Genomic DNA, 26,939 nt, shown 5'->3' on the forward strand with positions numbered 1-26,939 from the left:
TTCATGTTGTGCTAATTAAAGATTGTTGATTATGGTGAATAAATTCACAATTTAATCAATATTTGGCACAATTTTTAAATTTCTATGAATGTTTTGATTTAGAAATATTATTGTTAATTGTTGAAAATAACTTAGGTATTTTATTTTCATATGGAAACAATTAATAATAATTGATTAATAATTTTGTGAGATTTGACTATTGTTGTTTATGTCAATTGTGATCGGCCCAAACGAAGGTCACAATTTGACCAAATAACAAATACACTTACAATTATGAAATTAATTATTTATATTAGATTATTGTGCCTTGCAATTAGTGCTCCGTAGCCTATGTTGAATTGTTGATGAGTTATAATATTAATAATATTCTTTTTGGGAAAATCTAATTTTTATTTTTTATTTCTGGATTTAATAAATTGTTTAGAGAACTTCTCCCATTATTAAATTATGTATATAAATATATTATTATTAATTTTGAAAATAATTTTGGTAGTTTTACTTTCATAAAGATAAAATTAATAATAATTAAAGTTATATATGTTAGCATAATTGTCTGATCCTTTTTGGTTGGTGTTAATTTAATGAATCAGCCCTGCTCGGGCTCAGCTCTTCCAAGCGACCTTCGGTCCTGACAGGGGACCGGTCCATTCTCTGCGTCACTAGGTAGCTTTGGGGCCGACCTAATAGGTTGGCAGTTATGGAAATTGAGGACAGGTTGGTTGGCGAGAGTTTGACCATCCAACATTGGCCGCCTCTTAGGTCGGGCGATGAGTCGCTCACTTGAGAGACGTCGAAGGGTGGCGGGCGACCTATCCTGGGTCTTGTTGTCGAGCTATCAGTGGTGACGTGGACCAATCCATCTTCCCAACAGGAGCATTCAATGGCCGCCCCTGGCCTTCACGTCAGATGCGGCCTTCGAGGTGCTCTTGAGCACTTAACCGCTGAGCCGCTGGGGAGGCGATCTAAGCCGCTGGCGAGGGGACACGTGTACAGTGGAGATCACTCCCTACGTTGTATATATATAGTTGAGGGCTTCCTCCTAACTTTACGCTTTCAAGACTTCCGCTTGCTCTTGTGCCGAGGTCAGTAGCTCGTTTTCTTTCTTTTCCTTTCGCAAGTAGGTCATAGGCAATGTCTGATAGGGGCAGTAGTTTCAGGTCGAGGTCTGAGAGCTCGGAGGAGAGCTTCAAGCAACCCTTAGAGGGGTCCCCACCTTTTGCGTCCTCGAGCGACAGGTCGGCCTCCGTCAGGTCGTCTCCCGCCGAATCCTCCAGTAACAAGTCTTCCTCCCCTACAGGTGGGGATGAAGTACCTCATTGCTTAGCCATTTAGCTGTACATTCCCCCACCTAAGATTTCGGAAAAATCCGTCGGCAGCCCATCCGACCTAGGTGACGGCTGCCTAGCTTACTTTAGGGATATGTACGACATCCTGTCGTCGATAGGGATGAGGTTTCCCAGGTGAGGCGAGATTGTAGAGAACCCCCCTGAAGGGCACGTCTACTTCTATGAGAAGATGTTCGAGTTTGGGCTCAGGCTCCCTCTCCATCCCTTCGCACAGGAATTCCTTGAGATGGTTAATATAGCCCCTGCGCAGCTCGTGCCCAATGGCTGGGGCATCCTTCTAGGCTATTGGATGTTATAGTGGGGGCTCGGGATTGACACCTTAGATGTTGATTATCTTACCTCGACCAAATTCATTTCATTATACACTATCAAGAACCTCCCAAGGAAACCGGGTCGGTTCTACCTCATAGCTCGACATGGCGTCGGGAAATTAGTCTATGGACTGTCGTCTATTAAGCATTGAAAGAGGACTGGTTTTATGTGTATTGCGACTGGTGGGCTAAGGTCGTGAGGGCGGGCTGAGCTGGCGGGTTCCTTGCCACTTAGCAATTTAGGTAACGCCCCTTTCTTAGTTGCATTATGTCTCCAAGCCTTGCCAACCTTCTTACCCTTTTTTTTGCAGTTCTTCCTAAGCCCGTGCCTCGACCTGACGAGCTCACTCGCGAATACTTGGTGAGGATACCTTAAATCTACCAAGCAGATCGACACTACCTTGATCTCTTCGTCAACAAACTAACTGCGGCCTGCACATTTTCGAGGGGGCTGCACCAAAGGAGGTCGTCTTTGAAGGGGCAACTATAGAAGTCGTGCCAGAAGAAGTGCCTGAGGAAATTGCACCAGACGAGGCTGCAACTAACCCGTGCACGCCGAGCCCCTCTCGATCTTTCTCTCCCCTCATGTTTCCTATATCTGAAGGTATGTCGTCTCCTCCTTGTTGATTTTCATTTTCACCGATGTTTGATCGTGCGGTTGTTCTACAGAGATGCTGCCCTGCTTCCCTCTTTGGTCGGAAGCGGAGGGCTGTAGAGCTTGGCAACTGCTCATCACCCATCGAGGTCCTCGTATGGTCCATCAATGCCACTCCTCGCTCTGACCCAATCGAGGTGCCCCCACTCCAGACTGTTCACACGACGCCTCCTAAGAAGAAGAAGAAGAAGAAAACCCACAAGGGGGCTAGCCCGAGCTCCCGGGCTATCGAGGGAGCTAAGAAGGTCAGGCCTTCCACGGTAGGAGACTCTGATGGGTTGCAGATGGCGAGGAGGATCGACGGAGTGAGGGACTCCGATCTCCGTTTCAGGAGCTATCCCACCACTAGCAGCATCGACGCCTTATCGCAAAGGATCAACTTGGCGAGCTCAAGCCGTGCTCTAGGGCGTGTCAGCTCGCCCACTGGGACAGCTGGGGAAACCATTCAGCTGGCCATTGACCATGCCGCCGAAGTATTCTCCTGGAGCTTTTCCTTTTTTATTTGGCATTTCAATCCCCTATTGGCCCTTTTTTGTTTCTGTGTTTTCCTTTTAGGCGCACGCCCTCATGTGTAGGTCAGTGACCTTCATGGCTGCTGAGCTCCTTGGACATGAGTAGTAGGTGGACAAAGAGACTGCTGCTCACCCCAAGACCACTAGGAGGCCAACTTGGTAAAGGTCGAGCTGAGGCGGGTGGTGAGGAGCTAAAGAGGGAGGTGAGTTCCCTCCAAACCGAACTGGAGGGCACGAGCTCTGAGAGGCAGGGAAGCTCAGGAAGGAGCTTCAGGCTGAGATGGAGGAACTGCGGCTGGCTGAGGCCGTTACGGCGACCAACCTTAAGAGCGAGGCCTTCTTAGACGCGCGCTTTCAAGAGCTGCCAAGCTACGTGGACTACAGCAAGGGCGTTGCTGACGACGACTTCAAGTTTGCGCTTGCCTTCTTGAAGCACCATTATAAGCGCGTCGACCTGACCCCTATGAAACGTGCTTACTCAAGTCCTGGACGATCTCTCCTGATGGCACCATGGCCTCCGAAGAAGTCATTCAAGCTGGGGTGAAGAAGCTAGATGAGCTCGTCCTTGTGGCCCCTATAGACGATGACCCTTTGGCTAAAGTCGCGCAGTCCAATCTCTTAGACAAGTGACCATACTGTCTTCCTTTATTTTTGCGCTTCCGCTATCTTTTATTACTATCAATGTATTCAGGTCCGAGGCAGTCTCCTCGGTGTTATGAATGAAACCTCGACTTTTTGTCTTCATTCTTTTCTTTAAGTGCGACATTCATATATATATTCACATATTTTTTATTTTAGTAACCTGTTGTCTCGGTAGTTCGCGCTTTCCATATTTGTACCTCTTTGGCCCCCAATTTAAATTTAGCTTAATTTGTTAACGAAAGAGACATTTAAATTTTCTATTAAGCAATCATTACATCAAAACAGCTCGATCACCTATACTTAACGGTAATATACGCGTAAGTGCTGAGCGTTCCATAGGTGAGGTAAGTGTTTCCCTTCCAGATCGGTTAAGACAGGTTCCGGGTCGCTTTTCGTGCTTCACCTGAAATGGACAGTTCCAAGTGGGCTCTAAGGCTCCGCCCTTTTGCATAATCTTCCACAGGATGAGGCCTCCATATTGGAAACGTTACGGTTTGACTCTTGCATCATTATGTCCCTTCACCTGCCTCTGGTATTCGGCGAGCTCGAGTTGAGAGGTCTCCCTTCTCTCCTCAAGCAGGTCGAGGTTCAGGGAAGATCCTCGTTGTTCTCAGACGCATCAAAGGCTTCAATTCGAGCTATTGGTAGACCGATTTCGATAGGTACCACGACTTCCGAGCCGAAGGCTAGGGCGACGGAGTCTTTTCGGTCGCATTCGTGTGGTCGTCTTGTATGACCATAACACGTCAGGTAGCTCCACTGCCTACCGGCCTTTGCGATCCTCTAGTCTTAGTTTTAGGCTGTGCTTGATGATCTTGTTAATGGCTTCAACCTGGCCATTGGTATGTGTGTGAGCTGGCGAGGAGTTGAGATGCTTCATCCCGAGCTGTTCGCAATACCTGTTGAACTTGGGGTTGACGAACTGCTTCCTATTGTTAGTTATGATGGCTTGGGCTATGCCAAACTTGCAAACGAGATTGATCCATACGAAGTTCATGATTTTGGCCTCTATTATGGTGGCTAATGGCTCGACCTCCACCCACTTGGTAAAGTAATCGACGGCCACTACCACAAATTTTGTTTGGCCTTTCCTTGGTGGGAGGGGCCCAATGAGATCGATCCCCCATTGAGCAAATGGACAGAGGACTAAGATAGGCGTGAGGAGCTCGGGCGGTTGATGGATAGCCGTAACAAATCGCTGGCACCGATCACATCGTCGCGCAAACTCCATGGCATCTCGTCCCATGGTGGGCCAGTAGTAACCCTGCCTGACCAGCTTGGCGACAAAAGATCGGCCCCTTGCATGGTTGCCGCACACCCGTTCATGTATTTCTCTCAAGGTGTAGTTCGCCTCTTCTAGGTCTCGGCACCTTAGCAGCGGAAGGGAGAATCCCTTTTTGTACAACACATCACTTCGAAGGACGTACTCCACTGCTTTGCGCCGCATCTTCCTGAAGTCGGCATGTTCCGATAGTTCTTCTTCGCAGAAGAAGGATTTTATGTGGTTCGTCTAGGTCGGTATCGTAGTTTCAATGTTCATTGCTTCCGACTCTAGAAAGGAGGGAGCCTCTAAGATCTAGACTAGGATCGACCTAGGGAAATCGGTCGGGTAAGAGGAAGCCAGCTTCACCAGGGCATCTGCATTGGCATTCTCTGCACACGGTACTCGCTCTATGCTGTACCCATGGAACCGAGACAAAAGCTCGTGCACTTTGTGTAAGTACCTCTCCATCCTGTTGTCCATGGCTTGGTATTCCTCGGTAATCTGGTTGACTACGAGCTGCGAGTCGCTTATGTACAAGTGCCTAGATCCCATGGCCTTAGCCATACGTAGACCTACCACCAACTCTTCGTACTCGGCCTCATTGTTTAAGGTTGGTAAGTTGAATCTCACAGCATATTCAAACCGATCTCCGCTGGGCGCCTGAATGAGGACTCCGGCCCCACTGCCATTTTCATTAGAGGAACCATCGACATTGAGGACCCACTTGTTGGGACTCTCACCAGCTGAGAAAGGCAGCAAAGTGAGCTCAGCTATGAACTCAGCCACGGCTTGACCCTTCATCGCAACTCTTGGCTCGAAGCTTATATCGTATTCATTCAGCTCGAGAGCCCATTTTATGTCTCCCCGAGGTCCTGGATTTCTGGAAGACTTGTTTCAGAGGGAAAGGTAGTGAGGACCCTCACCCTGTGAGCCTGGAAATAGGGTCGGAGATGCCGCGCTGCGATAGTTAGCGCCAATACCAACTTGTCCACTTTTGGATATTGGGTCTCAGTGTCCGTCATGGACTTGCTTGTGTAGTAAACTGGGTTATGCCGACCTCCGTCCTGCCTTACTAGCGATGACCTCACCGCGCTTGTAGAAACCGGTAGGTACAACATGAGCTCTTCGCCAGGTAGCAGTTTTGACAACAGTGGTGCCGAGCTTAGGTAGCTCTTGAGCTCGTCGAAGGCCACTTAGCATTCAGAGGTCCATTTGAAGCGGTCTTTCTTTCGCAGCACCCTAAAGCACGGTAAGCACTTGTCTGTAGATCACGACATAAATTGATTCGGCGTGACTATCTTTCCGTTGACGCATTGAAGCCGCTTTAGGTTTTGAGGCGGCTGCATTTCTAACACAGCTCGTATTTCTTGGGGTTTGCTTCTATCCCACGTTGGTTAACCATGAACCCTAAGAATTTGCCAGATGAGACCCGAAATGCACATTTTTTCAGATTGAGCTTCATCTGGTACCTTCGGAGGACTTCAAACGTCTCAGTCAGGTTGACGACATGGGAGGTCTGTCTTCTTACTCTTTACGAGCATATCATTTACATATACCTCCATATTTCGACATATCTGGTCGGCAAATATTTTGTTGACCATGCGCTGGAAGGACTCGTGTTGGTCTGTAGGGGCAGTCTATGCTTTTCTAAGTGGCTCAAAGTTTGACAGCGGCGTAGCTAGGTCGCAGGGAAATGCCGGGGTAGAGAAGTGCCAAAATCGGATTTCGAATTCTGGGCCTGGGGCGTTACAAATGGTATCTGAGCGGAACCTCTTCCAGTAAGATGTGGTTCCGGGACGAACCAAGGTGGAAGCTGGTGGGCATGTGACGCCCGACTAGAGAAGAGGGGTACATGAATGAACCGATACCACATCCGAATGAGAGGGATACTGAAATCATGGAAGAATGGTCAAGAAAGGCTTAAGAGAATTGATAGTCACTACCTATACCAACAAGGTGTACTTTCCTTTTCGGTGGTTCAATCAAAAGAACTTCAAAGTTAAGTGTTTTGTAGGTTCTTCGGAGCACTAGGAAGATCATCCCGTGTGCTCCGACCTACATGGATTCCGAGCTTCAGGAGGTACATAGTCTTATCCATATACTATCAACTCTTTATGTTATTCCCGAGACATTATTCACTTATATATCGAGAGTAGATCAAATATATAACCAGTATATATACTTTCCCGATTACATGATAATAACTTTGGATGTTTAGTTTATTGGATTTTGACAATGCAATGTTATAAATTCAACAATAATTTGATTGGATAAGAAAACATAACTTTATTGAGTATAAGTTTGTTTTTACATAAACGCAAACAACAAGTTTAGGACAACACACCCAACAATGAGAAAATCGAAAGTTAGTATAAACAAATGCAAGGCTGTTAACATAGGGAGTACATTTAAGAAAAGGGAGGGAGACTTACCGTTTTCCCCAAACTCGTAGGGAACTGGGACACATATGGGAATACTTATGGCGAGAAGGGACTCGTCAACTGAAAACGACCCATCCTTCCATTGCTTCTTGGAAGTAGGGGTTTCAGCACCTCTCCATGACTAGAATTCAGACGTTAGAGCTCTAGAAAACCCAAAACCCCCTCATGATGAAGAGGGTGTTGAGGAGAGCTGTCGTCATCTTCTCCCCATTACGATACTCTTGCCAAAGACTCCCAATAGTCATCATCATTCCCCAGGCATTTTGGAAAAGGTGCGTGAGAGCAAAGCCGGTGGCGAAGAGGAACGTTTGGGCATAAAGAGAATTTGGAAGCGTAACCCCATTCTCAAACATTTTGGAGTAGACACCTACCCAAATTGGTGGATTATGGTCGATCCTCTCGCCCTCAATAAGCAAATGAATCAGGACATACTATGGGATGCGAAAGGTTGAATGGATCACCTCCAGTTCTTCTTCGGTAACAATCGATGATATGTGGATGGCTGAAGGTTTGTCCACGATAGAAATAAAGTTCTTCTTCGAACCAGCCATTGGGAAAGGAAGATTAGCTCGAGGAATGCAAACTTGAGAAGTGAAAAGATCAGGGTCCTTCAATAGGGAGCACAAGAAAGAAAAGTGTGGGAATGAAGAAGGGCAATCGAAAATGCCTGGGCTGGTTTTAAAACCTTCCTTCCCTAACGAGCAACTTTAAATCCCAACCGCTACGATGGATCACAACTATCATACATTTCTGTGTTGTTCCATGTGAGAAGACACAACGGCTTACGAGACGGTGAGTCACATGCATCCCACCATTAATATGGTGGTGTAGTCAAACCATTGGCCTATCCAACGCGTGTCCACACTAAAACTTTAAAGGGCGACCCAAGACGCGCTCGAGCAATCTCATGCATGCGCCTACTCACGTTAATGCTTCTAGATCAGGTTTTTCCTCGTTTTTGAAAATCAACCCCACCCAACATCAGGGCTAACTATTGAGGGTGAAAACCAATCAGGGAACATGTGAAGCTTGAGTGGTGACATCTGACAGTGGGGACCAAACTTCCTATGGACATAAGACCGATAGAGGGAGCAATGCTCTCTCTCGTAGAGATCACGTATAGGAAGATATGCGACAGACCCCACTGCAAGACCTCTTGAGCGGGTCAGGGTGGCAGGCGGCGGAGGTGCTACCACGCACTAGGAATGTCGCCTAACAGTCCGTCAAAGCTCGTATGGAAGTGGACCCCACCATGCCGCATGCTAGGTGTCCTCCTTGGTTGGCTCCAACAACCCTATATAGAGACGGGTCACCACGGCCACAGGATAAGTGAAAAATCTGTCACTAAATACTAAGGTGTTTTCTGTTTCTGTACTCTCTTGCAATTACTAACTTGACGTCGAAATTGGGCAGGGCATCGCACTGGTTTCACGATTCGTTGTTGTACCTTAAACTTGTCTGACGTCCTCGATTGAAGGACACGTAGACTTTCTGGTTTCAGCATCAACAGATATGAATAAATGGATCAAAATCAATCTAAACAACATCAATTATGAAACAATTATAGCGTTCACTTTAGACTATGGGAATATCTTTTTTAGCTTTCCGACAAACAATTATGAAAAATTCTTAATTATGACATTACCTACCCTATTAAACATTGAATTTTGTAAAGTTTTCAAACAACTATAAAAACGTTTCCGTGAACTCTCCATTCACGTATTGTTAATTCGTTTTAAAGTTGGCTATAAATAACCGAGAAACCTCATCAACAATCAATGTCTAGACTTGGAGATTTTTCATTCCCCAATTTGCATTGAAAGTGGCAAAGTTTTGATTAGTTGAAGAAAAAGTATTCAAAGAGATGGAAGTGGAAATCGTGTCAAGAGAAATCATAAAGCCAAAAGACTTCAAAGAAATGGGTCGAGATCAGAAAAGTTTCCAAATTTCACTTCTTGACATTCTCTCGGCTGAAAGTTACACTCCCATCATCTTCTTCTACAATAACACCAAGAAAGATCAAAGTAATAATAAAGCCCATTTCAACAAGGAGGATACAATTTCTAGTTTGAAACTCTCTCTGTCTACAACATTGGCTCGCTTTCCCATGCTTGCTGGAAGAATCAAAGGCAATTTTGTGCATTATTCTTCCCCCAATGAGGCTGATAATGGTGCTCTCTTTGTGGAGGCCACAGTCAAAGCTTCCATGGCTGATTTTCTCAAAACTCCAAACCTTCAGTTTCTTGCAAATTTCCTTCCTTTCCCTGATATGCTTTTGAATCAGCCGTTGGAGACCGCTGTCCAGGTTCGTGTTCATAATTTATAGTCGACTTAGGGTATATTTGGGAGTGATTTTGACATGGCAAAATCACTTCCATTTCTATTTCCAAAATCACTTCAATTTCTATTGATCATGTTTGGAAAGTTAAAAATTTGATTTTAGGAAAACATAAAATCACTCCGAATTAATTTTTAAGGTATCACTTAGGTGGTGATTTTCAAAAATCAATTAATCTTATATTTCTATTTTCAAAATCATTCCTTCTACCATCACTCCTAAACACATCCTTAATCATTTATTGGAGTTCAATAATATGTAGGGTGGTTGGGGTAGGGATTTAAACCTCTGACCTTTTGGTTCGAGGTTATAATGTTTAACCAGTAATTGGATCCAAAAGCTTAATTAAGCATATATATATGTGTGTGATGATAAATTTAATTATTTATTCATACAGGTTGCGGCTCAAGTTAATATTTTCTTGTGCGGTGGAATTGCGATTGGCCTTTCTTTCTTACACAAAATTATAGATGGAACCACCATGAGTGGCTTTATAAGGCTTCTTCTTCCCTTTTCCCACCAAGAGAAATATCAAGTGGTTACAGTGTGATATCCCCAGAAACTCCATTTTTATTGGCACAAGGAAAACAAAGCTCTAGCAGAAGGTTTGTTTTTGATGCTATTGCAGTCTCAAATCTCAAAGTTAGAGCAAAATCTCAAAGTGTTTCCAATCCAACCAGTGTTGAAGCTGTAACTTGCTTTATTTGGAAGCATGCCATGAAAGCTGCATCAACATGTAAATCATTAGGTAAGGATGATAAATTTCTATTTATATTATGAATACTTTTCTAGGGGAAAAAACAATAAATGTTATCAAGCACCATATAAAGAGTTACTGTTTTGAATCATATTGCTATTTTTACAATATTAAAGTTTTATCATGCTATATTTACACTTTAAGTACAACAAGTAGAGATAGATGTCAATTATCGTTGAGTTCAGTTCATGTTGGCCATGTTATTTTTACAATGAAACCCAATTTTTTTTTCTTCTTTATTAACAATTAAGATGTAACCTTGACAGATAAGAAAGAAACTGTTGCAAATGGTAAGGAGGCAAGTTGTGTTGATACAAAATGGGGGTCGGTCTTAGTTCATATCGTTAACATGCGTAGAAGAATACAACCACCATTGTCAGAACATGATGTTGGCAACATTTTTTGGAGGAGTCGTGCGTATTATGAAGTATCAGACAAAGAAACGAAGTTGGCTGATCTCGAAACTATATTGAGGCGATCGTTACTCGAAATCAACAATAATTTTATGCAAAAAGCAACTGGAGATGATGGATATGAAACTCTGGTGAGTTCATTACAACAATTGCATGAATTTTATGCAAAAGGTCCAGAGTCATTTATATTCTCGAGCTGGTGTAACATGGGTTTAAATAGAGTGAATTTTGGAGGGGATAAGCCTATATGGATTACAGGTGGAGGAAAAGCTTATGAGTCGATGGTGAGGAATGTGATTTTCCTGATGGACAGAGCATCAGGTTAAGGAATAGAAGCATGGATTATTTTGGATGAAGAAACAATGAATTTGTTAGAAAATGACTATGAATTTCTTGAGTTTGCTTCCCCCAACCCTAGCATTATACTGGGTTGAAATCCAAAGAGATTTCTAATGTATTGTTAGTTATGTTTTAGTTGAATTGTTAAGGATAAGTGTGTTTAATTATGGCAGGTCTTACATATATATCAGATTAGGTACTCTCAACATAATGGTCGGATACATGCATGTCTTAACACGTTGAGCTATGTGTTAGTTTTAGTTATAGCACATGGTATGAATTGTCATTTTTAGTGTTATAGTTGTTTTAATCACTATAATCATGTTTAAATCCATCTTTAATTAGTGGGACATTTCTTATTGTGTGATATATTATTTCATTTGGGCTTGATTTTGTTATGGGTTGGGATAAGTACACTTGATAGACAATTTGGGTAATCAAATTACATAAATTGACTATTAATATTTTACACTTTTGTCATAAAATGGGTCCAAATAGGATGGTATCCCTTTGATTTTTTACCAAGTTGCCCTTGAATACATATTTAATAAACAATTAAACTAAAATTTAAAATTTGGGAAAACTGATTTTTTAGAGCAATAAAAATCAAATTTGTGAGGGATTCACGTCTCTAAATCATCTTAAAATTTGAAATCCGATAATTATAGTATCCCATAACTTCCTTTGGGTATCATGCCCCACGAGTGAGTTGCCAAGTGCCCCCTAGCCTAGAAGGGCAGTCTACCACAAGATCGAGTGGAAGCCTGGAGTCAAACCCCCTTGTTGGGGAGTCCCTGTTTGTTTGATTTATTCCAGAAAAAGCGGTAGCCTTGTGCATTGATTATCGGGCGCTCAACAAGGTAACCTAACCATCAAGAACAAGTATCCACTTTGATTGCGGAAAAAACTTAAAAGGGGTTGCCTTCTTCAACTTTTTTTCCAACGTTTCATCCAACCGGTGGAAGTTTGTTGCGATTCTAGTATTTTACGGCCACAATAAGGAACCTTTTTTTGGGCTGGAAGTTTTGATTAAAGCAAACATCTACTAGAAGACCAAATGCAAATGAGTTTCAGTCAATCGAGGTTGCTGCACCATGGGCGGTGTTGTCACCGCTGCAGAACCGATGTTGTGGAGGATGCCGTTAACGCAAGGGAGTCACACCGCCGTGGAGGGACGTCGCCACCACTACTGTTCGAATATGGGAACGCGTCGCCAGCTACTGCAGATCATCGTTTATGGTGGGTTGCGTCGTGACGAGTTTGTCGTTGCTTGGGTGTCGTCGAAAAAAAGGGGGCTAGGGGCAGCTACTTTCGAAAAGGAGAAAAAAATAAAAAATCTATGGTTTTTTTTTTTCAAAGGAGAAAATAGGCGATGTCACCCTAGAAAAAATAGTATATACCAGTATATACTATATAATCTATTAGGGTATATTATTATTAGATAAAAAAGTATATATTATATAACATTTTATAAGAGTAAACCTTTTATAAGAGTATATGTTTATATTAGAAGATTAAAATGAAAAATATATTATAATGGTCGTAGGAGTATATTATATAATCAACAGTTTAGCATATAGCACCAATATATATATATATATATATATATATATATATATATATATTATATAACCTTTTGGAAGAGTATATGTTTATCCTACGCACCGGAAAAAAAAATAATGAAGGGAAGAAGATAATTAAAATAACAAGTATATATTATATAACCATGTTTATCATACTATTGCAAAAAAAAAAAAAAAAAAAAAAACGTGAAAATAAGACAAAAAAAAGAGGTAAAAAAACTGATGGTAACATTTGAATAACGTAATAATATTTTTCTTGTATAGGGTACTATTCATAGATTCCATGATATAGAGCACTCCGACTTCAAAGTTGTCGAAAATTTTTGTTGGTTTGATATAACAATATATAGTTTATAGTTCATATAGTGAGATTGATTTCGGTTGATCGATTCTTTATCATGAAATCAACCCTTATTGTTCATAGCTGGATATAGTTTATATTTACGAGTAAGTACCAAGTTGTAGATGATTATGCTTCAGTTCTAAGAACTCAATAACCTGATATAGTTTATATATGTTTGTATCGTCTATTGGAATATAGACGAAGTATATAGTTTATAACTGACTTATAAGTGCTAACGTACACATAATCGTAAAGTATTATTATTTAAATAGATTATTTCCATAATCCCTTAATCCCCTAAAATTAATTACAAAAAGATTAGTATAATATATGTTAACAATTTAGTATAATATATCAATGAGTAAATTAGTAGATTATGAAATAAATGATTTGGGCCATAATAATTAAAGGTTTTGAAAATCAAGGATTTAAATCTTTTATATTTAAATAAAATAACTAACAATAATAAATATAAATGACACAAATAAGGTAAAATCGACATTAATAAAAATTCCTAAATCAAGAAATCTAAAAGTGTAAAATTGGAAAACTTTAGATATTTGTGAAAATAAGTTTCGAAAACATCCCATCCAAAGAAACAATGGAGTAACAACAAATATGACTATTTTAAATAGGTAATTTCAAAAAATGACAAAACTAACCCTGAATTTTGGAGAATAGCCCATTAAGAAATAGGAAGACATCTCCTCACTTTTTAAGTACCAAATTACTCTTTCCTAACCACGTATTTTTTTTATTTTTCTATATTATTTTATCTTTCTTTCTTTACTTTTTTTTATACAGGAGAATCTCAACTATATTCTTCTCCACCCTAATTATAATATTTTCCAACCTATTTTTTAGGAGATTTATACTTCAAAAGATATAGACAAACGATATTCATTAATTTAAAATCTAAAATAAAATTTAAGCAATAAAATAATTTTTGAAATTTGACGATGAATAAATACGATGTATTTTTGTGTTGATACAAAATAAACAAATACGATGTGTTTTTGTATGTCCCTCTGAATTATCAATCAGAAGAAGAAATTCAAAGCATATACGCCTCTTCAGCTTAACACCACAACATAAATTTATCTGGCATTATTCTTTGTAGTTGTGTTCGAAATTTATTTTGAGAGGAAATAGAAAATAAATTTGTATTTTAGAAAGATGAAATTTTTTTTGAGAGAAAAAACAGACAAGATAGAACGCTAATTTTTAAAACAAATTAAGAATACATTAAGAAAAATAGGCAAAACCAAATTAATAATACATTAAAAAAAAGGCAAATTGAACCAATTTTACTTGCATCAATCTCCCTCCTTCTCGTATGTCTCTGTCTCCTCCTACATTTATCTTTAGAATGACGACATCCTTTCGCCAATTTCACCGTCGCCCGCCTACAGTCTCTTAGTGGCATCTCCCTCCGCCACTTGCTGTCACCTTGATTTTAGTCTCCTCTCTCGATTTTGACTTTGATTGTGTCTCCCTTGTCTGTGAGTTGTGTTGAAATTTCGGGCCACTTGCATTCAGGCCCAACTTATCTATTTGTTCTACGCCTTTGTTGTTATTGGAAATTATCTCGAATGAGTCAAATTAGTTATGATATTTCAGACATGTCTATTTTTTCTAAATTTTATAAATCTAAATTTAATTTTTATCTCAATATTGTCCTTGTTTAATGCCATGTTTTAATATTTATTATATAAATATGCCAACTATTTATTTCAAAATAAGTAGAGATTTTCCTTTTCTGAAAAAAGAAAAAATAATAAATAGAGATTTTTCCGTTAATGTAACGCCCCAAATTTCAAACAACTTAATTGGGCACCTTATTAAAACCTTCTATTCAGCTCAACACCAACAAAATAAAATAACTACATTTTACTCAGCATTTTCATAAAAGAAACTTTATTAACACTAAAAGTTCCAATACCATAACGAAAATAACTGAGCATATCTAGAGTTCTCAAAAGAATAATAAACCGATATCTTAAAACATCCTTTAAACATAAAACTTAACCAATCAACTTGCTGATCAAATAACAAATCAACTAAAAAGAAACAACTCCAACTATCCTATTTAAAAAATAAAATAAAACAACACAACTTTATATGGTCCTTCTAGTCAAGTCTCCTCCTCGCTATCACCATTCCTGTGGTGACCTCGTTACCTGCAAAATCTAGGGGGGAGAAGGGAGGGGGTGAGTACAAAAACTAGTACTCAGTAAGCAGCCCTTACCTCAAGGGTCACGCACAATCAACGTGCTTTATAAAAATTTCAAACGACATGCTTTATATAATATAAACTCAACAAATATGCAAACTACATGCCAAAACCCAATCCTCACGACACGATTCACTAGTTCTCCTCCAAATCTTACTCGTTCGAGTCGTATCGATCCCTGACTATCTACCCAGAGCCTCGACACTTCTCTACGGTGCTTGGCGTTCGACCCTTGACCATTTACCCAAGGCCCCGAACTATTGTACCGACCTTTGACCATCTATTCAAGGCCTCGATGGCTTTGCAGCATATTGGTCCTTATTCTTTTCTCTCAAGGCCCTAATACTTGCCTAACCTCTAAGACTCATCGCATCGACCCTCGACCATTTACTCGAAACCTCGACACTATCTTTGTCCAAAGTTGACGTATCGATCCCAGACCATTTACCTAAAGCCTCGACCCAACTAGTGATGTATCAGCCCTCTGACCCTGATACTCACTCATTCTCTTCATAACAGAACCAAACTCTCACCAGAGCCCTACTATATACTTTCTTAAACCATGACTCATGCTTCATTCAGTTCTCAAACACATTTCAGCATGCTATCATAACCATAAACAAACATACTAATCATGAACCAATATGTCATTACGCTTTCACTATATAATAAATCTCACAATAATTCAGTATAAACACACAGTTGACATAATTATCCACAATTCAGTAATATATCCAGCAATATACTTCTCAAGAGTTCAGTTCAAACACCAATCCACAATAATGACATCATACCATGAACATATCCACTCTCACTAACGAAACAATTAACACATTTTCCATCAACAAGACATAAATATATTTAAAGTTACTATATCGAATATATCATTCACAATACATCCAACAACAAGATCAATTTGTTAGAATAATTAACAACAAGTATGATTTTATCCAAAAATACTCATAATCACTACCAATCACAAAGACATAATCAACATACGTATTATTGGATAATAAAAAACACAGAACAGGTGATGTCATATTTGGCCCAACACTCCAAGATGACACCTACACCAACAATGGAGAGGAGTTTGAGGAAAGCCCCTCCAAACGAAGGAGACTTCATTGGACACATCAACAAATTTTGACCATTTTGAAGGTCAATGAGGAACCCACTAGGGTCACGAGGAAGTATTGAGAAGAAGAGAAGCCAAGCAAATGGCCCCACCTAAAGGACAGGCCTATCGAGAGGCCACCCGCACGCATGCATCGGCAAGTGCACGCACGCGCCCATGCCGCCCACACCAATGTCACGTGCTACAACACCACGCTAACCTCACAGCACCTGTCTTCTGCTCGCGCTGCCAGCTGCCCACGCCTGCACACCATGGTCTGCCACCCGCACCTGCACGCCAGCACCCCTACATGCTCAAGCACCCCCGCGCCCCTATCGCCACCAACGCCCACGCCCACGCGCGTCAAATGCCCATCAACGCCCTACCGCTCGTAGCGGCCACATCCGTGCGCACCGCACATCTGTCAGCGACCTACCGCCCATCTCCAGCGCCCAGCGTCAAGTGTCTGCATGCCCCAGCGCGCGCTCAGCATCCAGCGCCTCTGTCCGTACACGCAGCACTTTTCTTCCCAGCACCCAGTGCCCTGTCCGCACACCCAACGCACTCTCCCCCCCCCCCCCCCCCAGCGCTCAACGCTCTTGACCGCCGCCCACACGCATGCACCTCATGCCAGCCCCGCTCTCCCGTGTGTGTCAGTCTTACCTTGCCGCCCACTCCTCCCATTTAAGGAATAGATTTCCTTTTGATTTGGGATTATTTTTAGTGGATTTGTTTTGGATTTTATCTTTGATTTAATTGTTTTATTTATCATTTTTAAAATTCATCTTTAGGCAAGTTTTAGACATTTTAGAAATTTATCATTTTTAAAATTTTTTTATTTTTGTTATTTTCCTTAAAAGGCCAAGGACCTTAGCCTATATATAGGCGTATGATAACTCTAAAAAAGAGAGTTATTCTGGTGATTATTTAGGTGAAAATATGCATTAAAATGTCAAAGTATGTTGGTTTTAGGTTATAATTAGCATGAATAGTGTTCAATTCCAAATTCTTAGCTAAATATCCTTAGTCTTGAGAACTTTGGACAAAAATAGCATAAACTCTCGTATTTGTGGTTCATTTGCACAGGTTTTTAAAGAAGAGATAAAAGAGAAGGAAGTGTTGAACCAGACCAGAGAAGCTAAAGCATTTTCAAGACAGGGCATATAAAAGCTGGAGCATAGCGATGCCAGAGCATGGGTGTCCGTATAGTTAATTCAAAAACACGGGATTCACTTACTTCCATACAATCCCTAGTCGGTGCCCTAAAAACGGGACCCGATATTTAAAGGGTATGTTGCCCTAGCCGACAGACATGCAGATCCTAACAGAGACAAAATTGAGAGCTGAAAAGACAAGGGAACGAAATATACCCATTTTTGGGGGGAGAGCTGACGCCAGAAAAGGGAAGTTTGCCTGCTAGAACGACCTGACTGCTTCTTCTTCTCTGTCATTTAGCTATTTTTCTACTATGGGTTGTATTTCTTCTTCTTCCATTTTGTTTTCTTTACCCATTATGAGCTAAACCCCATTTTGGGGGAGATTTACATGCTGTAACTGACTTGAGACCAAACCTCTAACTGCTACATTTATTTTTAAGCAAATCTGATTTCATTTCTTAATCTTCGCATTACTGTTGGCCATTGTTTCGTGTATGCTAGCTTTTGTATTGACCCAGAAAGGCTTGTGGGTGCTAATCTGTTTTGCTTGTGATTAGCGCTTTTCTATAACAAAGGGATAATCAGGAATGGGGACCCCTAATAATGCCTATAGCTCTTGGGTTTATTGCTTGGGTATTTAGCAAAGGAAGTTGTACTTACTCATGTTTGGGGTGTCTCGGAAGGGAACCGAGTCGAGATGGACACTAATAAATGTTAGCTACGCTAGATGGTAGGTTGATAACTTGTGACAGTATGCTAAATCTCCCCCGCCTTTTCAATATCTGCTATTCCCCCATTTCCGCTTTCTGTGCTACTGCTTTCTTGTGTTGACAGCTTCAATACCATCGTCCCTTGCAAGTTTCTATCATCTTGTTATTACTTTATTTTATTTCTCCTAGATAATATACATACTCAAACTCTGTACATGTTTATTTATTGGTATCTACTTTTATCGTTAAAATACAAACAAAAAATCACTACGGATACGACCTCGTTATGTACTACAACCGGCGATTCGTGTATACTTGCACGTGTTGTCAACACAGTTGTATGAACGCAACAACGTGTACCCCCCATTGTTAAGACATCTTAGAGCTTTCGAATTAAATAAAACCGAGTGTGTTCTTGTCCCTTAGCCATGTGCAAAAACCCTTCCCAAATATCGAATCCCTTTGTATGGTTGAACTTACGTTTTCGTATTTGACCCCCTCGGAGCATGCTTGTTTGACTAGTCATCAAACTGTGGAGTGTTTCCGGCCTCAAGCATAATGAGTATTCTGTCTGCTCAAGGTAACGACTGTAAAGGTAATACCTCTAACCCTTAGCCTTTCGGGTTGAACCAACTCTACGATTTTTAGGGAGCCCATAATCAATAATGTTTTATCTGTTGTTTGGAAGTTAACGAGTTTTTTGTTCGCACTATTTTTCTGGAAATCTTGCAGCCGCCAAAAGTACTGAGTCCCAACTTCGACGATTCATATCTTGCTGACCTTTTTGCTGAATATAGTCAAATCAGGTATCAAATTAAAGGTCTTTGAAAGAGCTTTCCAGAGACATAGATCGTTGTCATCCAAGGTCTGTAGTAGAAGTTATCGGCGAAAGAAGAGAAGGTGTCCAAGCAGAAAACTTCCCATATTTGAAGTTGGACGATTTTGAAAAAAATCTTTGGGCCATCAAATATAGTCCAAATCGATATCTTTTTGGCAAGTAATCCTAACATTGTTTATATTTTGATTTAAAAATATTTTTGAATCATTTTGACCTAATTAGATAGCCTAAAAGAAGGAGGACAACTGCATAACCCACTGGGCCACCCAAAAGAGACCATTTGTGCTGCCCCAGAATTTTCTTTGAGAGAGCAGCCCCCTCCAACAAATTCCAAACATTTTGGCAGCCCATATACATCAAGTACACTTGTTGTGCTATCATTTGCTACTGGTTGGAGCCCTACCCGAGTTGTATACATCACGCACCCTTCACCTAACGTTTACTTGCCGCAAAGGTTACTGTTTTGTTGGTAAGGGAACTTTTTGTGTGTGTTGTACTACAAATTGGAATTTTGTACATCTTTTTAGTTTATTTTTTATTTCATTGATTTTATTTGCATAGTTTTTCTTTGTTTATCTTTTACATCAATTTGTATATTGTTGTTGAGTCCATAGAACCAAGAGCATTAGACTTAAGGTATCTTCTATCTTGTCTTGTTTATATCTTGTCTTATACTTCTTAATTATCATTTGATATCTTTTGTTTCTTAATATCATTTGGTCTTGTTCGTTGCCATTTGATTCTTGTCTTTGGTATCATCTATACCATTGACCCTTAGTAAAAAAGAGAGGATATTTTTGCAAAGTTGCTTGTAGGCCTATACTCACTTGTTCTAAGACCGATTCGCCACGAGCATTCAAGTGAGCATCTCCAAAGGGTATCCACATCAACACCCACCCTACCAAAGGAGAGGAAGCTGAGAGGATAAGTAACAGAGTGAGAGTAAATTTTTCTTGTGTATACTAACCTTTACTTGTGTAGTGATGACAACAAGAGGAAAGTCGTCTCATGACTCGCAAGAAAAAAAAGACAAGGCTTATGTGAGCGATGAAAGACTTAAAGAAGCTCAAATCCAAACTTTTGCAAGGTTCACACAACGACTAGAAGATCTTACCGAATCCTTACAAATGATGAACACGCGTGTTCAAGGATTGGAAAGGCCACAAAGAATGTCACACCGAAAGAGACCCATGAGTCCAAGAGGGATATCCGACGGTTCCCAAGAGGAAGAGGTAGGTACTTTAATGAATATTTTACTCATGAAGAACCTTTTGATGTAGGTTCTCTAAGAAGAGCATACAATGACCAAGGAAGAGGAAGATTCCAACAACACCAAGAGAAGCCAAGAAGGAAAAACTACCTTGGGAGTATCAAGTTGAAAATCCCAACTTTTCATGGAAGGTCTACACCCAAATTTTTCGAATCATGAGAGAAAGAAATTGAGTTGGTGTTTGCTTGCCACGACTATGATGATGGCAAGAAGGTAATTCTCGCAATTACTCATTTTAAAGATTATGCACTAACTTGGTGGGATAAAGTGATGTCTCATAGAAGGAGGAACCATGAAAGACCCATAGATTCTTGGATAGAATTTGAGGAACTCATGAAGAGGAGATTTGTGCCACCACACTACCATAGAGCAAATTCAAGGAAACTTAATAAGCTCTATCAAGGCACCAAGGGAGTTGAAGACTATTACAAAGAAATAGACATGTTAATGAGCCGTTTGCAACTAGAGGAAGATGAGGAGACTACCATGGCCTGATTCTTGGATGGTCTTAATTCGGACATAGACAACAAAATTGACTTGCAACACTATGAAGACATAGAGGAACTTCTACACCTCGCCGTTAAAATAGACGAGCAAAACCAAAGAAGGGCTAAAAGGTATTTCAAATCTACCCCCAAGACCACTAGTAGCAAGATGGAGAACAAATCCCCAGAGTCAACCGAAGGTTAATTATGAAAAGGGAGAGTCATCCAAGTCCAAAACCCAATCCGAAATTCCCAAGACTAGGACTAGTGATATTAAATGTTTTAAGTGTTACGGAGTAGGCCACATAAGCCGAAATTGCCCTAATCAAAGAGCCTTGATACTTAAAGAGGGAGAGCTAGTCACGGATGATGAGGAGGAGGAGAAAGTAGAGGTTGAGGAGAGGAAAGAAGAAAGTAGTCAAGAGGAGGAAATAGAGGAGGATTCCAAGGATATAGCCTTAGTGGCTAAGAGGAACCTCAATGTGCAATTTAGGGAAGAACGCTTTAGAGGACAAAGAGAGAACCTATTCCATACTAGGTGCATAGTAAACTCCATCCCATGTAGTGTTATCATTTATAGTGGGAGTTGCACTAATGTTGCTAGTAAGGATATAGTGGAAAGGTTGAATTTAGCCACTACACCCCAACCACGACCTTATATCCTATAATGGTTGAATAATAGTGGGGATGTGAAGGTCCAAAAGCAAGTTCAAGTTCCATTCAATATAGGAAGGTACAAGGACGAGGTCACTTGTGATGTTGTACCTATGCATTCTAGTGATTTCTTGCTAGGGAGACTGTGGCAATTTGATAAGAAGGTGAGCTTTGATGGTTTTCTTAATAAATATTCTTTTGAGTATCAAGGAAGGAAAATCAATCTTGTACCTCTTTCTCCAAAAGAAGTACACATTGATGAGTAAAAATTGGAAGAAATAAGGTTTGGAGACCAAGAAAAAGGAAATTGTTGGGCTTCAATCTAAAAAGAAAGAAAATACCCCTAAAAAGAATGAGAAAGTCATGACTCTCATGGCTAAAATACATGAAATAGAGCGAGCTCTATGTGCTACGCAATTGCTTCTTTTATATCTACATGAAGGTAATGGTCTCCTAACTCAAGAAAGAAGAAATACTTTGCATAGTACTTGTGTTGAGTTTTTACAGGATATCGAGGAGACAATGCCCAAAGTCATGCCATACTTGGAGAGAAGAATGGAAGAATAAGAAGGAGAGCAACAAGGAAGCTCTTTCGAGCCGCCCACTCAAGGACTCCAAACACCTCAAAAGGTCGAGCCACATGAGGAGAGCCAAAATGACAATCAAGTGGAGATGTTTTAGAAGAAGGAAGAAAATGAAGTTTTTCAACTTCATCAAGGTAATAGTCCTACTATAGATTCTTATCATTGGACTAACCTGCTTCATTTGGATGTAGGTAAACAACTTGATTCGAGGACGAATCCAATTCAAGAAGGAGGAGATGATGTGATCATATTTGACCCAACACTCCAAGATGACACCTACACCAACAATGAAGAGGAGCTTGAGGAAAGACTCTCCAAACGAAGGAGAATTCATTGGACAAATTTTGACCATTTTGAAGGCCAATGAGGAACCCACTAGGATCAAAAGGAAGTATGGAGAAAAAGAGAAGCCAAGTCGCACAAACCAATGCCGCGTGCACCAATGCCCCGCTAACCTCACAGCCCTTGTCTCCTGCACACGCTGCCAGCCAACCCACGCCTGCACACCATGGCTTGCCACCCGCACCCGTACGCCAGCACCCTTGTACGCTCAAGCGTCCGCGCGCCCCTACCGCAATCAGCGCCCTACTGCCTCTAGCGCCCACATCTGCACGCACCGCACACCCGTCAGCGCCCTGCCGCCCATCGCTAGCACCCAGCTCGCGTCCAGCATCCAATGCCCCTGTCCGCACACCGAGCGCTTTCCTTCCCAGCACCCAGCGCCCTGTCTGCACACCCAGCGCCCCCCCCCCCCCAGCATCTAGTGCTCCTGACCGCCGCCTATACGCGCGCGCCCTTGCCTTGCAGCCCACTCCTCCCATATAAGGAATAGATTTCCTTTTGATTTGAGATTATTTTTAGTGGATTTGTTTTGAATTTTATCTTTCATTTAATTGTTTTATTTATCATTTTTAAAATTCATCTTTAGGCAAGTTTTAGACATTTTAGGAATTTATCATTTTTAATTTTCTTTTATTTTTGTTATTTTCCTTAAAAGGCCAAGGGCCTTAGCCTATATATAGGCGTGTACTTCCTCATTGTTGAGACATCTTAGAGCTTTCGAATTGAATAAAACCGAGTGTTTTTTATCCCTTTGTCGTGTGCAAAAACCCTTCCCAAATATCGAATCCCTTTGTGTGGTTGAACTTAGGCTTTCGTATTTGACCCCCTCGAAGCATGCTTGTTTGACTAGTCATCAAATTCGTGGAGTGTTTCCGGTTTGCTGGAGGTAACGATTGCAAAGGTAATCCCTCTAACCCTTAGTCTTTCGGGTTGGACCAACTCTACGATTGGATTCAAGTAGCTTGTGGCTCGAGTAGCTCTAGCTCAATATACTTGGGTTGTCGCGTTTCAACACGCCAAACCATTGATGCATATTCAAACAACAAACTCCCCACAAGTAAGAACTACTTACAACAAATGTCCTAAAGCTCCTAAGCTTGTTGAAGACTTCCTAAAATGAAAAGAGTACGATCTCGAGGTTAGTAACCAATTAGAAACACTTAAATATAATTGAAACCGAGTTTAGGTGAGTCGTTACCTATTAACTCACACTAAAACAACTTGGGTTGGGAGTGGGTAGATGCCGAGGAGGTTCAGGCTCCCAAATTCGAGTTCGAATGGCATTAGGCTTGCTGTTCTGGTACAAAAAAACGATGGGTAACGTCAATTTGGGTCCAAATAGGGTTGGGAAACCCAAATCACACTTCGTTTGGATGTAGGTCAACGTCGAAAGTCACACGAAGTCACCAAAACCCCGCTGTTCGTGAATCGCTGAACAGAAAACCACAGGTTGTGCACGATCTTGCTGTCAACGTTGAAGATCTGGGCATCGGGTCTCCGAAGAGTCGCGTCGCCCGAAAAAAATCACTTAACGATGCTGTCGTTCGAACCAATCCGCGCCACTGCACCAGAGTCATCAAACCTGAGCTGTCGGAAGCGTGCGCCGCCGCTGAAAGGAGAACGCCGCCACGGTGGGCTGGATCGCCATAGGGGTCGCGCGAGTCTGCTGTCGCCGCTGCTGGTTCGAGGAGACGCCGCTGCTGCTCGCAAAGGCCTGCCGCTGCACCGGAAGTCGTCGTGCCGTGGATCGTGCAGTCGCCGCCTTAGAGAGACCGTCGCCGGAAAAGTGAAGGGGAAGGGGTGTGGTGGCTAGGGCAATAAGGGACCAGGAGAAGAAGAAGGTAACCTATTCTTTTTGTTTTGCTTTGCTTTTTTTTTTCTTTTCTTTTTAACAAAAAGAAATAATGATATTTAACCAAAAACTAATGACTTTTAAATAAGAGAATAAATCCTAATCCATTTTTTGTTTAAAACAACTACTACTCTTAAATGGACTTGGGAAAATAATTTAAGAGTTTAACTAATAAATAAAATCCAATAACAAAATCTAAAAGGGAAAAATTAATTTTCAAAACTTTAGAATAAGATTTAAATAAAATCTCTTTTCAAAATTCGAAAACTTAATTTATCTTAATCCAACAAAATTAAACTTATACGCTAATTTACCAAAAATTACAACTTCAAATTAGAAAAATCCAAGAATTTAAATTAATAACTTAAGGCAAAAATCCAAAGGCTCGATTTAAATCTTAAAATAAAAATAACCTGAAAATTTGGGGCATTACATTTAACGTCATATATTGCAATTATGGCATTATGTTTTTATTATATTATAAATCTTGTCATAATGATTTTTTTATTCCATTTTAACTACACCGATATTTCCATAATATTTCGTATGTATTATTTTCATGGAAGAATCAAATTTTTATGTCATTCTAACGCCTTTCAAGCAGCTAAATGGCAAGAAAACCTCCTCTTTCTTATGGCTTACAAGTTCCCTCAAACTTCATCTTTCTGGTGAAGGTTTTCATTCCGACGACCCATCTCCCAATAGCTTTAATATTTTATCACTTTATGGTGACTCATTAATTTTTTTGCCAGGTTATATGGTTATATAATATATACCTCTTGACAAGTCGTATAGGTAGTACTTCTTTTCCAATGAATAATTTTTCCTTTTCCGACGTATCAATTAGGTTATATAATGCATACCTCAATTTGATTAATAATATAGTAATAGAATCTACAATATGAAAAATATATAATAGCCTAGAACAAGATGAGCAACATACAGAACAAGATACCACACCCTCTATTATAGAATAGATACCTATACAGAAGTAGAAGTTGAGAAAGAGGTAGATGCGATGACCAAGCTTTGGCTTATTACCGACTATCTAGGAATAGGGTAAGAAGGACCCCTAGAGCTCCCACTAGATGTGGATTTTGTGACCTTATATCCTGTCCCCATGTAATTGCTAATGAGTTTGTAAACCAAGAACCATAGACTTTCAAAGAAGCGACAAATGATAAGAACAAAGAGAAATGATGGACCACTATGAAAGATTAGTTAGATTCCTTGGTAAAGAATCATACTTGAGTACTTGTTAACAAAACACTAGAGACTAAAATGGTAGGTGGTAAATGGATCTACAAGATAAAAAGAACCCCTGGATGAAAGCAAACATAGGTTTAAGGCTAGGTCAGTGGTAAGAGGTTTACAGCTCAAAGCTAGGGTATAAACTATGATGAAGTATTCTCTCCCAATGTGAGACATACATCCATGTGTATCTTGCTTGTTTTTGTTGCCCATCTAGATCTTGAACTAGAATAGATGGATGTTAGAATCGGTTTCTTGTTTGGTGAGCTTCAGGATACCATTTACGTGGATCAACCTCTCTGTTTTGAAGCTCCCAAACAAGGAACAAATGTTTGTCTTCTTAAAAGATCCCTACATGTTAAGATAGACACTAAGACATGAATATTTTACATTAATGTAATTTAATTTACCTCCCACTTATGGCATGTAATATATTATGTACAGCTTGTAATAGACCACAATCATTGGACTTAATTAGTGCACTATGATTGTGTTGTTGCCTTCTTTGTATCCCAAGAATTCCTATAATATACCTTGTTATCTTTGGTATTATCAAGTCAAGAGACAATTATCATATGGTTTCTAAATCTTAGTTCTACAATATGGTTTGAAGCAATCTTCATACCGATGGTACAAAAGGTTTGATTCTTATATGTTGTCTATTGAGTTTAATAGGGGTAAATATGACAATTATGTATATTTTAAACAAATTTCAAATTCTGAATTTGTTTATTTACTTTTGTATGTTGATGACATGTTTTGGTTGAACACCTACGTGCAAGTATACCTAGAGAAGTTACAGCAAGTGATCAAAAGATCATCTCCACAAAGATTATCTAACCAAAATGTTCTAAACTTCATTCAAAAAGTGGATAACCAAATAATTATATTATAAAGAAACTAAATTATCAAATAAACAAAATTAACATAAACACAATAGACAAAATGAAATAAAACAAGTTAGGATCACTTAAGGAGAAACAATAAGGGTTCTGTTCTTTTGCTATATTAGTACCAACCGATGCTCTGGCAATGAAATTGTTGGAACTGCTAGCCAAACAAACTTCCAGATTTTTCATTCATCAAACTCCTATTTGAATTAATGAATCATAATCACAGTTTATAGTTATACTATGAGTATTACCCTAAGTACCAACACTCTGTACTAAAAGATAGATCTAGTATAGATTAAAGCTTTTCATATCCTACCAAATTCTTCCGTGCACTAATAGGACTAGCAGTTTAAGCATGGGATTGATGTCATCTCAAACATTAAAATGAAGCATAAGTTTTAATTAAACAAAAACTACTTTAAATACTAGAAAATCAGCATTTACAAGTTGAAATCCATAACCCCTGCGATAGATTTAGCTCATACGCGACATAGAACAATGAAAGAAAGATACACAGCCTATTTGGTAAACTGATCCAATCCCAAATGCCAAATGCTATCGTCCTCCTCACGTCTGCTCTTTCTCTTTAGAGTAATATTTTTCCTCTCGTTT

General features: G+C 40.2%; 2 protein-coding genes, 1 long non-coding RNA gene and 1 pseudogene across 4 annotated transcripts; 3 read left to right on the top strand and 1 right to left on the bottom strand.

Annotated features, from left to right (window-relative positions):
* Positions 1-2,267: 2,267 nt before the first annotated feature.
* LOC148213213 (uncharacterized) lies at positions 2,268-3,568 on the top strand. The gene is made up of 2 exons (XM_088125589.1): positions 2,268-2,785; positions 2,868-3,568. Exons 1-2 carry the CDS (start codon positions 2,300-2,302, stop codon positions 2,928-2,930), a joined length of 549 nt encoding a protein of 182 aa, XP_087981715.1. The 5' UTR covers positions 2,268-2,299; the 3' UTR covers positions 2,931-3,568.
* LOC111017837 (akuammiline synthase 2-like) lies at positions 2,688-11,185 on the top strand (annotated as a pseudogene). The gene is made up of 3 exons (XR_015791672.1): positions 2,688-9,476; positions 9,907-10,257; positions 10,533-11,185. The product of XR_015791672.1 is annotated as an akuammiline synthase 2-like (transcript).
* LOC148213214 (uncharacterized) lies at positions 5,043-5,531 on the bottom strand. The gene has a single exon (XM_088123606.1). It carries the CDS (start codon positions 5,529-5,531, stop codon positions 5,043-5,045), a length of 489 nt encoding a protein of 162 aa, XP_087979732.1.
* An 11,853-nt stretch (positions 11,186-23,038) lies between the features above and the next one.
* Positions 23,039-26,010, top strand: LOC148213215 (uncharacterized). The gene is made up of 2 exons (XR_015788421.1): positions 23,039-24,172; positions 25,708-26,010. It is a non-coding gene; the product is annotated as an uncharacterized LOC148213215 (long non-coding RNA).
* The last annotated feature ends 929 nt before the right edge of the window (positions 26,011-26,939 follow it).

This window comes from Momordica charantia (assembly GCF_013281855.1).
Source record: "Momordica charantia cultivar OHB3-1 chromosome 1 unlocalized genomic scaffold, Mcharantia_2.0 BLBB01000001.1, whole genome shotgun sequence".
Taxonomy (NCBI): domain Eukaryota; kingdom Viridiplantae; phylum Streptophyta; class Magnoliopsida; order Cucurbitales; family Cucurbitaceae; genus Momordica; species Momordica charantia.

Excerpts from the sequence above, each read along its gene's own strand:
- LOC148213214 (XM_088123606.1), bottom strand. The coding sequence starts at position 5,531 with ATGAAGGGTCAAGCCGTGGCTGAGTTCATAGCTGAGCTCACTTTGCTG.
- LOC148213213 (XM_088125589.1), top strand. The coding sequence starts at position 2,300 with ATGTTTGATCGTGCGGTTGTTCTACAGAGATGCTGCCCTGCTTCCCTC. Across the intron at positions 2,786-2,867 it reads CCATTGACCATGCCGCCGAA|GCGCACGCCCTCATGTGTAG; the intron begins GTATTCTCCTGG and ends TTTTCCTTTTAG.